Source organism: Etheostoma cragini, chromosome 2, assembly GCF_013103735.1.
Source record: "Etheostoma cragini isolate CJK2018 chromosome 2, CSU_Ecrag_1.0, whole genome shotgun sequence".
In the NCBI taxonomy this organism is placed as follows: Eukaryota; Metazoa; Chordata; class Actinopteri; order Perciformes; family Percidae; genus Etheostoma; species Etheostoma cragini.
This window is the reverse complement of record NC_048408.1, coordinates 11,593,386-11,608,807: the sequence shown is the minus strand read 5'-3', so window position 1 is coordinate 11,608,807 and position 15,422 is coordinate 11,593,386. Positions and strand designations below refer to the sequence as shown.

General features: G+C 39.8%; 1 protein-coding gene across 2 annotated transcripts in view; it reads left to right on the top strand.

The window, feature by feature from the left end:
- hhip (hedgehog interacting protein) overlaps positions 1-14,626 on the top strand; it is a 32,872-nt gene extending 18,246 nt beyond the window's left edge. For both annotated transcript variants that reach the window (XM_034894945.1, XM_034894953.1), the window contains exons 6-13: positions 169-342; positions 466-609; positions 883-1,001; positions 1,698-1,821; positions 2,729-2,874; positions 4,126-4,207; positions 11,589-11,737; positions 12,023-14,626. In XM_034894945.1, coding sequence (XP_034750836.1) covers positions 169-342; positions 466-609; positions 883-1,001; positions 1,698-1,821; positions 2,729-2,874; positions 4,126-4,207; positions 11,589-11,737; positions 12,023-12,219 — 1,135 coding nt within the window. In that variant the 3' untranslated portion in view covers positions 12,220-14,626. The remainder of the gene's footprint in view (positions 1-168; positions 343-465; positions 610-882; positions 1,002-1,697; positions 1,822-2,728; positions 2,875-4,125; positions 4,208-11,588; positions 11,738-12,022) is intronic.
- The last annotated feature ends 796 nt before the right edge of the window (positions 14,627-15,422 follow it).

Sequence of the window (15,422 nt, the reverse complement as noted above, 5' to 3'; positions counted from 1 at the left end):
CAACCATGAGCCATCTACGTCCAAAAGCTACTTTTTACTAATGTGAGACTGTATGGAAGTCATATTAGTATAGAAATGTTGTACTGACATATATTAGTTAATTTGTAGGGTGTGATTTGCACCCATTGGCAGAACCCAGTGACAATGATGTGTTGTGTTTTTCCTCAGGAAAAACCATAACCAGGTGGACACCCGGACGGTCCGGGTGCTGATGGAAGTGGCAGAGCTGCACAGGAAGCACCTAGGTGGTCAACTTCTGTTCAGCCCTGATGGTCTGTTGCACATCGTCCTGGGAGATGGAATGATCACCCTGGATGATATGGAGGAAATGGATGGACTCAGGTGAGATCAGAGGTCTAAGAGTTGTAGTATAAATGATCACGTACTGGTGTGTGTGCCCCAAGATTGAATCCTTTACTAGTTCCCACCATTGTGAAGGTGTATTTTGTTTGTGTTTGAATGCAGTGATTTCACAGGGTCCATCCTGAGGGTAGATGTGGACACCGACTACTGTACATCACCTTATTCAATACCGCGGAACAACCCGTACTTCAACAGCACCAACCAGCCACCTGAAATATTTGCTCATGGATTACATGACCCAGGCAGGTGAGTAAACATTAAATGAGACACTTCAGCAACTTCACACTGACATACTTTACAGCTGCTCCCAGCTAAAGTGATCCACTATTCAAAATTGGCCTTCCTGATTCAAACTTTTACTGCTGTTGTTCTGTCAAAAAATAGTAGTTTAGATAGCAATTATCCTCATACATCAGTTTTATTACTGCTGTTTTTAGGAAAGAGTTTTCTAAATTCTTTTTATGCCAACTTTTAGTTGTTCGGTTTCAATACTTAACTTGTTTTCATTGTATTCTGTAGGTGTGCAGTAGATCGGCTCCAGACTGACAATGGGAGTCTCTTGATCGTCTGCACTGATGCCAGTGGCAAAAACACATCAGCAGGAAGAATATTGGAGATTACTAAAGGGAAAGATTATGGTGAGTTACAATTTCAATGAGATTTTCCAAAAATGTTCATAATATTTACCCTTTTTTAAGCTTGGAAAGAGTTCATTATTTACAATGTTGATAGCTCATGATAAAAATAACTAAAAAATAAAGGATGCAACCTTTGTCTGCTTTTTGTTTGATGGGATTACGTCTTGTGAAAGAAATGAAAATACATTAACCTCTTCGGTGACCTTTCATATTTACTTTGCTGAAAATGACATCTGTTTTTACGAAGATCTTTCATTGTGTAAGAGCATGGTGTTTTGGCAACAAGTTCAGAAAACCCCCCGGGTTGAGTGCAGAGACAGTGAACGTTGAATGTAAAAATGATGTGATCGTGAAAGATTCCCGCCCTTGTGGAGTGTAGATGAAAGCTGTCAACAACAATAACCTGTCTAGATGATGGTTTAGCATTGTTGAAAACACAGCTGAGAGAGGCCTAGTTCTTCTCACATTGAGAAAATAATCAATAACAGCAGTGTCTTCACAATGTTAAGCATTCTCTTTACAAACAATGTCTAAGTTGGCGGCCAAGGAACAAGTCAAACCTATTGCTGTCCAATTTAAATCAAGATGCACTTTTTGCTCTTTTCTTTCATTGAATTGAGTTCCCAATTACATTATTACAATTCCTAAAGTAAGTCAGTAGGTTATAACCACCTTTGCCTCCTCGTTCCTCCCCAGAAAATGAGCCTTCTGTCTATGACCTGCAGTCCAGTGGAGGAGCACCACCTGTGGGGGGTTTTATCTACAGAGGCTGCCAGTCTAGAAGACTTTATGGCAGCTATGTGTTTGGAGATAAAAATGGGTAAGAATTAAAAAGGCCTGGCCGTTGAAACAGTACTTAGCAACTTCATTTTTCAGGTTAATTATTTACTAACTGTTGTGAAATCTAGATTGACTCCCTGCACACTTGTTGATGGAAATCTTTATATCAAAGACATTGTAGTGGCTTCAACCTATTGACGTACAAGTACGCTTGATTTATGAGTTATCAATCAAACATCTTAAGTCCTATTGAGATGAACATTATTCTTCTCTTCCCACACTGAAAACCTGTCCCTTGCATCGGCATGTGCCAAAGTAAACACAAAGTTCCATCCACGTGGGGGAAAACAAGTTTTATGTTACTGTCACCACTGCGGCACGGCCCATTCAGTGTAAATGGAGATTAGACATCCTGCTTTGTGCTGTTCACACTTTTCTTTGGTTTGTAATTTATCCTACTTTGCTGATGTCAAACACTGACACTTGAGTAAACAAAGGAAATAAATAGTGGTGGGGGAAGTACACTATCAGGAGTTGGCACTGTGTTTAAAACAATGTGTGGTCGGTTAATTCTGTGCCTCATTACAATTTGAGGGCATATTGTTGTGGCTAAGGGAAGGCTCCGGCATTAAGTTTGTTTTGAAACTGAAAGCCGAGGTCTTAAATAACACCATGTGAGACATGGGGTGGAAAAGGAAGATGGGTCAATGATCCATGTTACAATTACAAGTAAAAGTTGTCCCTGTTTCCAGATCTCAGCTGTAAATGTCCTTGTACTGCTCTACATGAATTGAATTGTATTTCTTACTTTTACAGTGATTTATACATGTAAGAAACTTATTTGTAACATATAGTACATAATGAGCAGTATCTGCATGAGATAAACTGACAATGTAATAGTTGTAGTCATTCAACTCCTCGGTGTGTTTTCTTTGTTTCTTTGTCAGCAACCTGCGGATCCTCCAGAAGTCAACATCGTCAACATCAGCAAGTAGTGAACAGTGGCTGGAGAAAGCTCTGTGTCTAGGCCCAGCTGGCTCCTGTGGCTCCATGCTTATGGGACACATATTGGGTTTTGGAGAAGATGAACTAGGTCAGTAGGCCAATGACAAACAAAGAAAATGTACACAGTAAATAATATTATCAATCTCTTCTTAGATGTTCAGTCAAGCTCTCTTTTCTCTCTTCCTTTGTTTTGTTTTACCTCCCTATATCTACATGAGTGACAGCTGTGTGTTAACTTATTTTCTGAAATCACTTTGGGATTTCATAAACATAAACCTTGAAGGCCATTTCTAATGATGAATGTCAAAACCATAGAAAAATGGCTTAGAGTCATTTTGTTGTATATTTATCAATGGTGCATATATAAACATCATGGTGAGGAATTTTCCAGTTGGTTATTTAAAATATATTTGTAATGTTTTGCAAAATTTAAAAAGAAATTGCACCAAGCCAACAGGGAGTTACACCCAAACTACAGGGTAACTAATACCCCTCTTAATTTAGCTCTATGACATGTTCCAACAGGATATTAAATAGTGTCTCCTTCCTTCTGAATTAATTGTAATTTCCATGAATTGGAAATGATACTCCAAAGACACACTTGTAGCCAGCGTATTTGGCCACCTACATGGCAATGTTTTGCGTGGTTAGAGCGATGTGTTCCTGTTTATCTGGGGGGACTGCAGCATTAAGATAACTTAGGGTGAGCTAAGTTGAGTAGACTAATATTATACTGAACATTTTTACCAGCTGGACCTCCACCACTCACTCACAGAATTATTAATTGTCAGCTCTGGTGTTTCTGATTAAATCAGCACATTTTGAGGATCACTCACACAGCCATCAGAAATGTTTGATCACAGTTCTTGCCATGGCTTGGAGTTATTAGTTGATGAGGTACTTAAAGATTCCTGCATTTGATCATGATTTGCAGGTGGTGCAAAAATTATGGAGGGGGTGGGCTTGTGTCCCAAAGTATGGGCCCCACAGACACATGTTTACAATTCGTCCCTTTTAGGAATTTTCTTGCAGGCTTGTTCCTCATTAAATTATCTGGTTCCCAGTCATGAGTATCCAATTGTCCCATTAAACTATTTATAAGAGTCTTTTAGCAAGTGCAGCAACGCAGAAGCTGTAGCTGCACCGATTCTTCCCATCTCTTTGGGAATGTTCTCTCTTTTGTCCTCTTGTCTCATCATCTCATCATCATATCATCTCCTCATGTTGGCACAGGTATTGCATGGATGGCAGAAAGGATAATTATTGGGACATATACTGCATATTAAAAGGATGTAATGCAAATAGTCCTGATGGCCATTTCCATGTTCTTCTTTTGCAGGTGAAGTCTACATTCTGGCAAGCAGTAAAAGCATGGCACAGTCACACAGTGGGAAACTCTACAAGCTGGTAGACCCTAAAAGGTAGCATGAAGTACATTTTCTTTTTCTAGGGGGATGGGTTTTTTCTTATTTGGAAAAGGGGCTTTGAGTGAACCATATTTTTGTGTTTGTAAACAGTGGTGGTATCAGTTTAGTAAGTAAGTGTTCCCTTACGCCATTAAATGACACTCCAGCAAACCAGCCCACCATGCCTAATTCCATGCTGGTTTTATTTTTTGCTGTGACCTATATCATCCCACATACAGTATATGTTACAATACACATGCAACTGACTCTCATTAAACCATGGAACCTTAATCATATTTCACTGCAGTGACATCTTTTCTTGCATTTTTTCCTTCCTCAAGTCCACACTACTTATACATGCCCTCATCACACATTTAAAATATTGCTGTGACCAGAACTTTTTGTGCCCTTCAATGCCATCACATTGACCACCTGCCTGGCCGAAACAAATGCTGAGCTGAGTGGAGAATATGCATAGCATTTCCAAATGTTAATATAAAGCATTGCTAACAGAAACACTGACTAGCTGGCTATGTTCACCTTACTAACTATTGCCTGCTGGTTATTTTCAGAGCATTTGACAGGGTTTATTCTGAGAGTAAGGAAAACCCAAAGTCACCTGTTGTCAAGCACAGAGACCTCTACATATTTTATTGAATCACACATAGAAACACACACACACATGTTCATGCATATAGAGCACATTTTATTTGTCAATATGTGGACAGAGTTTAGCAACGCTCCAGCACACACACAGCACCTTAACTTTGAGCAATGCGATCCAGTCTATCCGTCACCATTTCCGTGCAGTCTGATGCTTTAGTAGTGGATGTTAAACAACTGGAATGTGTGGGAAACATGCGCGTGAGTGCATCTTCATAATTCAAATGTGTGTCCGTGTCACTGTCATAATTCTTACCTTATGCATCAAGTATTAGATATCATTTTGATATTGATGGATCTATAAACTATTTGTGCAAAGCCAAATACATGTGAAAAACATGTTGTCACTCAAGATGAGAAAGTATGCAGACATGGCATGCATTTATCCCACATGATACAGTAGGCATGTATAAGCATTTGTCTGATATATTACCTTGGCAGTAAGAAAATTACCGCAAACATAAGCAGACTTTGTAATTCAAACCAACTGCATATTAAGTCTCAATGAACCCCTCATGTTTCTGCCTATGCTATCAGCACTTTTGCAGGAAGTTTAAAGAGTGAGATCCTAGGCCCTTTTGCTCAGGTCAGTAAGTGCGTCATGTCCAACTTTAAACGTATTGAATGAAAAAGAAAAGTCCCTAATGAATACTATTTCTTTAGGCTAGGTCCGATTTGATTAAGAAGGGCAGATAAAGTAAGGGAAGCAGACTTGGAGACAGAAAACGTGCATGCCTCAGAATCACAATAGAAATATATCCGTAGCTGATTATTCCTGGGTGACGACAGTGCCACCCAGGCATTAGCACAATTAATTATGCCACAGATGTTTCAAAGAGGCCCTGGTGGCTCACTCTGTATTTATGTTTTCTGGCGTGGCTGCTGGACGCATTTCTCCTAAAGAACAATTTTTTCCACCATCAAGTGGACTTGTTTAGTCTGTGGTGTTTGAGTCTTGACTCCTAATACACTCTGGCATCGTTATTATGATCTGGTTACAGGGAGGATGGAGAGGGGGTGACGGGGGAGTAAATAGGGTAGCTAACGTGTCTGACCTCAGCGCGTTATCAAGTCTGGTGGTCCTTCCCTTTTTTCTTTTCCAAACTGTGAGGACATCTGGACCCTAAAGCCCTCTCATAAAGAGGTTTGTTTTAGAGTATGGTGGTTTTTGTGGTTCCGAATAGCATCTAGCACTGTGTTGTGATCAACTGTGTGTTTGGGAACATAGAGGGGGAAAAGAGGAATTGTTAGTGAGGGCGGCAAAGGCTTACAGGGAAAGATCAGCCATAAAATCCCTCAGCAGTGTTTGTGTAAACATGTCCTGGCCAGATGACTTAATTTTTAGGTATTTGTTTGTCAGTTGGAGTACCCCTCCAATAATAAATAGGCCACCATGCATTTTGAAACATGCTGAATGTGTGTGGTGCGAGGGTGTGTGTGAGCGAGAGAGAGGCAGAGCAAGACAGGGCTTGTTTGTGGTATAGCAGTCGGATAGAATTACTTCCAATCATAAAGTGTGTATATGGTGACTGGGAGATGCAGTTGAAAGCTCTAAATCAGCAGTAAGTGGACCTTTTTAAGTTTAGATTCTCTTCACTGTATATTATATATTATATTCGCAAATATTAGGACTGGGTATGGTAAGTTTATTTGAATCGCACCTTTCAACAACAACGTAGTTCAAAGTAAACAAGACGTGAATCTTACCTACCGTATTAGCCTTAAATGTTAAAGAGTAATTGAGGGATGCAGTAGCCCTCAAATTGAAACTAAAATCAATTGAAACTTTTTTTGATTGTGTTTTAATCTGCACATACACTTATTATGCATGCAGTGAAAGCTTTATATTTATTCCAGGAACAAATAATGCCATAAAGACCTGTTTCTTTATGAGAAAAGAAACTTACTAAGACATTATGATTCAGTGCAAAACAGGGACTTGTTTCAGCCCCTCTGTGTATATACAATACGTCATGGGAGTCATTTAGCAAAGTTACATGTTTATCCCATCATAATTCAAAAGGCACATGTTGTACTCCATCCATGCAGTCTGACAGAATCAGCCTAGCTCTTACAATTAGTCCTCACTTTTGCAATAGCTTAATTGTAACATACAGTATAGGACATTCAAGGTTCTTTACTAGTTGTGCAAAACAATAACAGAAGTAGTTGTTGGCAGTAAAAGTCTTAGGCCTCAGGCAATCAGAGCTAGACCTCCTGCTGATTTCTGGTGTAAAATGCAATTTGCCTTTCAATTTGTTACAGCCCTTTTCCATAGAGAAGAAGGGAAAGCAGTATTATAAAAGACTGTTCACATGTTCAGGTTTTGTCAGCTGCAGGCTGGACTGATTGAATTACATTACGCAGAGACCTTCAAAAGACACATTGAACTTAGAATAGGGTCCTTGGACCTCCTTTTATGAACTGCATTAGCCATGGAAGTCACAACTCACTAGATGTACAGGGGAAGGAGACAGCGGGTGCTCATTTGTGGAAATATTTATCTGTATGTGCGCCTCTCCGTGTTATTTGTGTGTGTACAGATATAAACTGTGTGGGTGGTGCGTACACGCGAACATGCACATCTGTGAGCCTGTGTGAGCGTGTGGTACGCTAGCTCCCAGCACGCTGCAGAAAAAAAGCCTTTTCTTTAGTTTTCTATCCCTCCTAAATCTTCCTACATCTCAGCTGTGGTCCTCCCCTTGACAAAGCTGCTTGCCAGTTGCACTGAATAGCCCTGGCTCCTACAATACACAGTAAATTTCGTGCACAATAAAAACAAGGAGTGAAGCTACAAAAGAAGCCCCCAAACAATGGAGTCAGATGACAAAACAGCAAAAGAGACCACACTGGGCCGTTTGATTAAGCCATTGTTAGAGCTCACAATGTACACCACTCCACAGCCCTTTTCTCACATATACCTCATGTCAATCAAACAGGCCCTGTGAGCCAACAAGCTAAACACACACACACACACACACACACTCACACACAATAATCACACAGATCAGAAACAAATCTGAGGCACAGCATCCACACTGATCTGAAGGCGCAGACCTAAATGGATGTCAAAGTTAAGATATGTTGATGTTCAGCCCCATCTGACGTAAGGGTAGAAGGGAGGCCAGTTTTGAATTTCTGGTTTCCTGCCTTTTCTTCGCAGCCGTACAGTAGTACACTAGTATGCCTTTCTCACTTTCCACTGACTTGTTATTCTAATTGTGACATGATCTGCGTTTTATATCAGATTTTTGTCATCATCATCATCATTGTCATCTCTTTTCTCCATGTAACTACCTCATGTGTGCACACTGTTGCCCTTCTCCCACTCCCTCGTGCTCACATACACCACCCCTCCCAAAGTTGATAAATTCCCACAGTGGCTGTTGACCCAGCTGCCTTTGTCAAGTGGCGCTACCAGCAGGTGCTGTTTTCACAGCCACCCTGGCAGTCGTACAGACTGTTTAGTAGCGCTGCTGACCCCTGCCTACTATTAACAGTGTTAGCTACAGACCCCCGAATCCTCCAGGGACTCTTACTCTTTCTCTCTTTGCCTCTCTTTCTGTTTGCTTCCCTCCTTCGCTCTTTTTTAACTGCATGCAGCCTGCAACAACAAAAGACAGCACGGATGGAGTCTGGAATTGGGTGCTGATGGGAGCATGGGAATCAACCCCTCCGCCCTCCATCCTCCAAATTTAAAGCAACTTTAACTTACACACACACACACAGACACACACACACACACACACACACACACACACACACACACAGTCACAGTATCGTCACAGTGCAGTCAGTGTTTCTGTCGGAACATATGCAACACATTTTTCAAACTAGAAAATAAACACTTGCACGATCAAAAAATACAGTTGTCACTTTAATTTATCCGACAACTGACTGGTCAAAATGGCCCTTATAGCAGAATACTAACATCATCTATGATTGAGACACGGTAGCTACGCTCAACCAGATGTATGTAATACAGTGAAGTCAGAACAGTGCTGATTTCAGATTAATATAAAAAATGATCAACCTGGTTGTGGATCCATCTAGTTTTGGTTTCTACTGCTGATGGACCAATTTCTCTCCAGCCATGATTGACAAGATCTGTTCTCCCATAAGTATTGCATGTATACACACTCACACACATTGACCTAACTACTGATGCACTTAAGCTCTCATACCTGGCAGCATGAGTCCACAGAAGTCCAGTTTCCAAGCCTATGTATAAGTGTGTGCGTGTGCGTACGTGTGTGTGTGTGTGTGTGTGTGTGTCCGGGCCAAGGTCCAGCAAATTGTGTTGCCTCATTAGTTTTTACCTCAGGACAACAGAAGTGTTCACAGATCAGTATTTATCCCTCTCTTACAAATGCACACACAGACAAATGTGTGTGAGATTGTGGTCAACAGGCGCTAACAGACGCTTCACATTTGAACTTGATTACCCACTAGCTGTATCATTTCCAGATTTGTAGAGCGTGATATAAAATAATTCTGTTTCAGCCCATTTGCTGATGTGCGTGCCTGGATGTTTGTCTTTATATGGAATGATCACAATATGTCTCTTTGGCGTTCAGACTTCACTCATATGGTGTGGAGATGTTTGTGTTTGTGGGTTTCTGCATTTTCCAAATCATGTTTATATCTGTGGGAGCCCTGTGTTAACCCTATGTGTTGTTTTGTTCATTTTTTGTTGTTCTATTTAGGGAAAACATAAATCAGAACAATGAAAGCGCCACACTTGACACGGTTATTGTTCCTCCTGATAGTTCAAATCCAGCTTAGAGTGTAGATTCACAATTGACTTGCTATGATATCACAATATACAGAAAAGAAATCCATGGAAAATGTATAGGCATATACTGTACTAGCTACAAGGGTTAAAACATGCAGTATGTCCTAATGTGCATCACTTTAAATGTTAAGTTCATCACTTAAGTTACATATGAACTATCGTTTGAGATCATAGGCATAACATATGATGACAGATTTGTTGATCCTGCCTTGTAACATTCAAAGATTGATTTTCTAGTGCCTGATTAGCTCACCTGGTAGAGCACGTGCACATATGTGGAGGTTTGCTCCCCGACTCTGCGGATAGTGATTCGACTTTGACCTGTGGTCCTTTGCTCCATGTCTTTCCCCCCTCTCTCCCCTTTCATGTCTATAGCAGTCCTATAAAAAAGGCCTAAATTGCCCAAAAATAATCCCCCCCCCGAAAAAAAGCCTTTCTGGAAACAAATGGCTTAAGATATCACTATACAGCTAAATCAAATGTTGTTTATATCAAACATGTTTCATACAGTACTGCCAACAATCATAGTTTTGTATTACTGTGTACGTCAGCCAATACGAGTAGGATGAGTTTTTGGTTTTGCCCAGTTTTTTTGTCTGTTAGTAGGCGATTTTTTATTTTTTTAGATAGATTTTGCACGAAACTTTGCGGAACTGTGGTGATCTGGAAAATAAGAGCTGATGTGTGATGGTGGGTGTGACTTCTCACTGAAAGGCTCTTCTAAACAGACTAATTTACCGTAGTGTGCCTAAAAGCAGAAATAAGACGAAGGAAATCATCCATCACTAGTTCAATCAAACGACTTGTGAAAGTCATTTCTGTTTTGGACATAACAACCTTGCCAATTTCTACACTTGGCACAGCAGCTGAGCACAAAGTAAATACAGAGTTGATTGGCCATGTAGTGTAACTGGCCAAAAATCTGAAAAAGTGGGTAGAATTGAAACAACATATCTCATGAAATCAAATCATCCAAACATGGAGTCACAGTATAACTACACACCTTTACACCGCACTTTGTGGCCTTTGTTAAATCAATATTACCATGTTTACATCTATAATTATTTCCAGTCCACTCATTATTATTGGATGCATCTGTTGCCAAAGAAGAGACAGTTGTTCAGGGGTTCTTTAAGGTTTCAAAATTGTATGGAGTGGTGTGACTCAAGATCTAATGCGCACCATTATTACATTATCATTATTATTGGATGGAAGTTCAACCTTTAACCTGCTTTTTTGTATTCATTGCCAATTAGACTGCTAGCATAATATGACAAACCGTATTTTGGGTCCCAAATAAAGGAGTTGGGAGTTGGGCAAGAATTTCTAGGATTCTGTTATTATATCTCCACTGTTTGGTAAGGGTTGGGTATAACCAGAGGCCTCACGATACAACATCATTACAATGCTTATGTTAATAATACAATAGTATTGCGATTTTAAACAAATTGCAATATTCTGCGATATATTGCAATTTTAATTTTTTTATTATTTATTCCCAATTTCAAATTAGGTCCCCAAAAGGAAACTTTTTCAACATCTGTTTTATCTAAAAAGTTAAATTTCTCTAAGTTTCATCTCACTTCAATTTTATTGCTGCAAAGTTGGATTGTCAAGCAGACAAACTGACCAACACATATATATATTCAAAGATCGATACTTAGCTTCTGTGTATTGATACAGTATTGTCACAGAAAATATTGCCATATAATGCTGTATTGATCCCCCCCCACCCCTACTGTTTGGTGTGCATTTGGAAACTGAAATAGCTCAGTTGGGAGAGCGTTAGACTAAAGACCAAGTTGTCTCAGTACATAGACTGGGCAGTGAGAACGGTTGACTCTAAGTGAATGTGACTAGCTCTACATTCTATAATTCATTAGCATGCCGTGTCACATTTGTGTCTCCTACATATTGACTTTCCCTCATTTGTTGCAGGCCTCATGCCCCGAAGGAGTGCCAGCGCCAGGTGGAGCCTCCAGAGCTGCTGATGACAGCTTGCTCCAGACACTGTAAGAATGGACACTGCACTCCAACTGGGAAGTGCTGCTGCAGCCCCGGCTGGGAGGGGCCTTTCTGCAGAGTTGGTGAGTGCCTTTTAGTTGATTTCAGCTTTTAGAGTAGAATTATCTGGACAAACGTCCTTGTCTTGTTCCTGTCCAGATGTGCAAATGAGGTATGTTAATGCACAGCACAGTAGGCCTGCCACATTAATTATTATAATTATAATTATTGAGAATTAATATTCAAAAACCCATTTGTTCTTTTGTGACTTGAATTTTGAATGAAACAGAACAGCAGCTTCTGTTTCTTCTCATCTTTTCTTACTTTACTTTTGACCACTCTGTCTTCTGCTCTCTCTGTGGCCGTAGCCAAGTGTGAACCAGCCTGCCGAAATGGAGGAGTGTGTATGGAGCCCGACAAGTGCCTGTGTAAGAGCGGCTACTCTGGGGCCCAGTGTGAGAAGAGTGAGCGGGGCATGCCCAATGACCAGGAGAAAGACGGCATCCTGGACCACATCATTGACATGACCTCATACCTCCTAGACCTGACCAGTTATATCGTATAGGGATGCTGTCATCCTCAAGTTGACACAAATCTACCTACCACCACCAGCAGACTCTAACGAGGTGTCCCTAATATGGCCTCTTAATCTCCCTCATACCCACACAGGCATGTACACACACACGCACACACACACACACACACACACACACACACGCACACACACACACACACACACACACACACACACACAAATACATACAGGATCCACTTCAGACTGCCTTTCATCCTCATTGCTATACCAAACTCTTCCTCTTTCACCTATAAGCTACTTGCTTTTGAGCACCAGGCCTGGCAGCCAAGCTGTGTTCACACTTCAGAGAGTCCTGCAGACACCAGAGGAGATGATTAATAAGCATGGCCAAGTTATGGAAGTTCCACTAAGACATTCCCTCTCTCGTTCAGAAAATGCGCGCACGGGGCTGACTCCACAGATACAGTAACTCCAAAGGAACAGTCCATTTTAACCCAAGACTTTGGATCTTTCCAGGGGCTATCTGTTGCCGTACTTATCGGTTGCCCCCCCCACCCCCCCAATAAATGGAGTTTGAGGCAGTCCAGTGGAGACAGTTGATTGTTCAGGGGTTCTTTAAGGATTCGAAATTGTGAGGAGCAGCGTGGCTCAAGATCCGATTTGTGCTCATCATGGTCCATTTCAAAACCAGCAAAAAATGTCTACATTCAGAGACTTTGGGAAGGAACAATCTGCACCTCTGAAGTCAATGTGAGTCGTGGGTCCCACTGCTTTGTGCTATAATATTGTAAAGGCCCTAATACAAAAGGGATGAACCATGTCGTCACACCAATGATGTTTAGTTTGAGGCCATATTGTCATAAAAAGCTATACCAGTATACAGTGTGTATACTTTGTTTTGCAACACTCACTTGCTTTCAATGTCCGGAATGGATCTACAACAGAGGACTGTCACCGACACACAGAAATAGTAACGACTGAGTGAGAACATTTTGTCAAAGCCAGTTTCATACAATCTGAACAGAGTTTTTGGCTCCCATGCACTGTATTCATGTTTTTCTTTCATTCACTTTATTATTCAAAATGAATTTAAACATTTTATTTAAAGCGCAATGAGAGTAGTTTCACATTCACACACACAGTACCTGCCACACTATGGTATGATTTAACAAACTCTTGTCATTGCGTCACACACTTGACACTGAACCCAAACTCAAAACTACAAAGAGAAAACATACAGTAGAGCAGTGATGTATATTTCCAATAGATTTTACATAAGTACTACTTAGTATTGCAACAAAAAAAAAACTATAGCATTACTATTATTATCATAGAGGAGGGTTTATTTTTTTAAGCGTAATAATATATGGGAGAGAATGGTGTTTATAGAAAGCAGTTTTACACTAAGCTTGTCAGTTCATGTCATTTCATGTTCTTGTACATACATATGCAGCTTTTTCTTTCCCCTGTTAAGAAACACACGTGAGGACAAGAATGTTTTCTACTTTTATCCCCCCACTGCAAAATAAATGCATGTCTGTGCCTGCAAATAGTTGTTTGGTGCAGTTGCCTGAGTCCATCTAATTCTTTTACTAGTGGTTTCACTACCACTGTCAGAAATGTGTCTCTGTTATAGGATGATCAAACATCTCGTCTGGCCACCAAGTCCCTGTGGAAGCAGTTCACAGTCACAGGCAGATCTTATCTGTAGTGAGCAGATTTAAGATTAACTTAAGGATCTGTCTAATGGAGATAATGTTGATTGAACGTTACACTCTAATGAACATCTGACTCCTATATGTAGTCAGAAAACTCAGACGGGGATTGTCTGGAGCCACAATAATGTGTTGTGTTTTTTCAGATGCCAGACAGAAGTTTATACAGATGCAGCACATGTGCATGCATGCCTCAACTATCTTATTAAGGACTTCACATTTGATCTTTTATCATTTAAATTCCATGAAAGGGGTTCTGACAGAACTCTGTTATTGGGCTTTCAAGACAAACAGTTGCAGTTTTGACCTTTCCCCCAACTTTTATTTTGAAATACAAGTACCATGGTTAATTGAAGTTCAGTATCTGTAAACGATTCATTTGTTCTTCATCTCCCACCTCGCTTGTGTTTGCTCAAATAAATCAACTCTACCTGGTCAAAATGGAATTCATGCTGTAAAATGGAAAATTATAATTTTTTTTAGCACTTAATGTGAAAGTTGCATTGTAGCTGCTGAGACGGCGTGGTGTGAATAGAATAACCATTTTCATTATTTAAGTAGTTACACAAATAAAATAATTATTTAAGTTCTTGTATGTTGTTTTTACCATTGTACTGTATGTGACAATTTTTTTATTCCTGTATTGTAAATAAAACTAGGGATAACTTTGTTTCTCTACAGAAATATCAATATGTCTATTAAAATTTATAGCATGTCTGAAACATTTGTCTCTCTTTTGTTTTTGGTAATCTGTAATATGTGCTCCTAATAATTTTCTAGGATATTAAGTTTAATTATTGAAGAAGTAGAAATTTCCTTGGAAAAAGCTTAATTTTAACAAAGTAAATATTTATTCATTATTAATGGATCTTTGCTAACTTTAAAGACTTCAGAGGGGTGAGTGTTATTCTGGCTCTGTCAAAAAGTTAAAAATGAAAAACAATTTCCCCACCAAAACTTGTAAAGCTCACTAATTAACATACATTATCTTGTTTTGTTTTTGTTTACTGCTTGTCGTCGTCATCCTCCAGGAAGTAATTACTATTAGCAAAGAAATAATACACCTGTAAAACTACAACTTGTCATTTTCACACTCTGGGTTTGTGTACGAATTACAATATACTGCCTACCATATAATATCACTTGTTCATTAGCAAGCTTTAGATGTGCTGTAAGTGGATTTTTTTTAACCTTTGGACAGAGAAAAGCTAGCTGTTGCCAGCTGTTTGCAATCGTTTCTAGCATAACAAAGCTAATCTGTGCTAGCTGTAGTGTTATTTATCACACAGACGTAAGATGTGAGATTTTTTTATCCTCAGGGGACGGTTGTTGAACATATTTCTTTCTCCCCTATCTGTCTATACTCTCAGTATATCGTAACTATGTGAAAAATGGCATACAAACAAGATTCACTTAAAACTTTAAGACGTTACAGCCCATAAAATAAAGTGTTACCTAAGATCTTAGTCTAGACATTATCTGTCATTATGGAGTGGTAACTTAATGTATAACAACCCT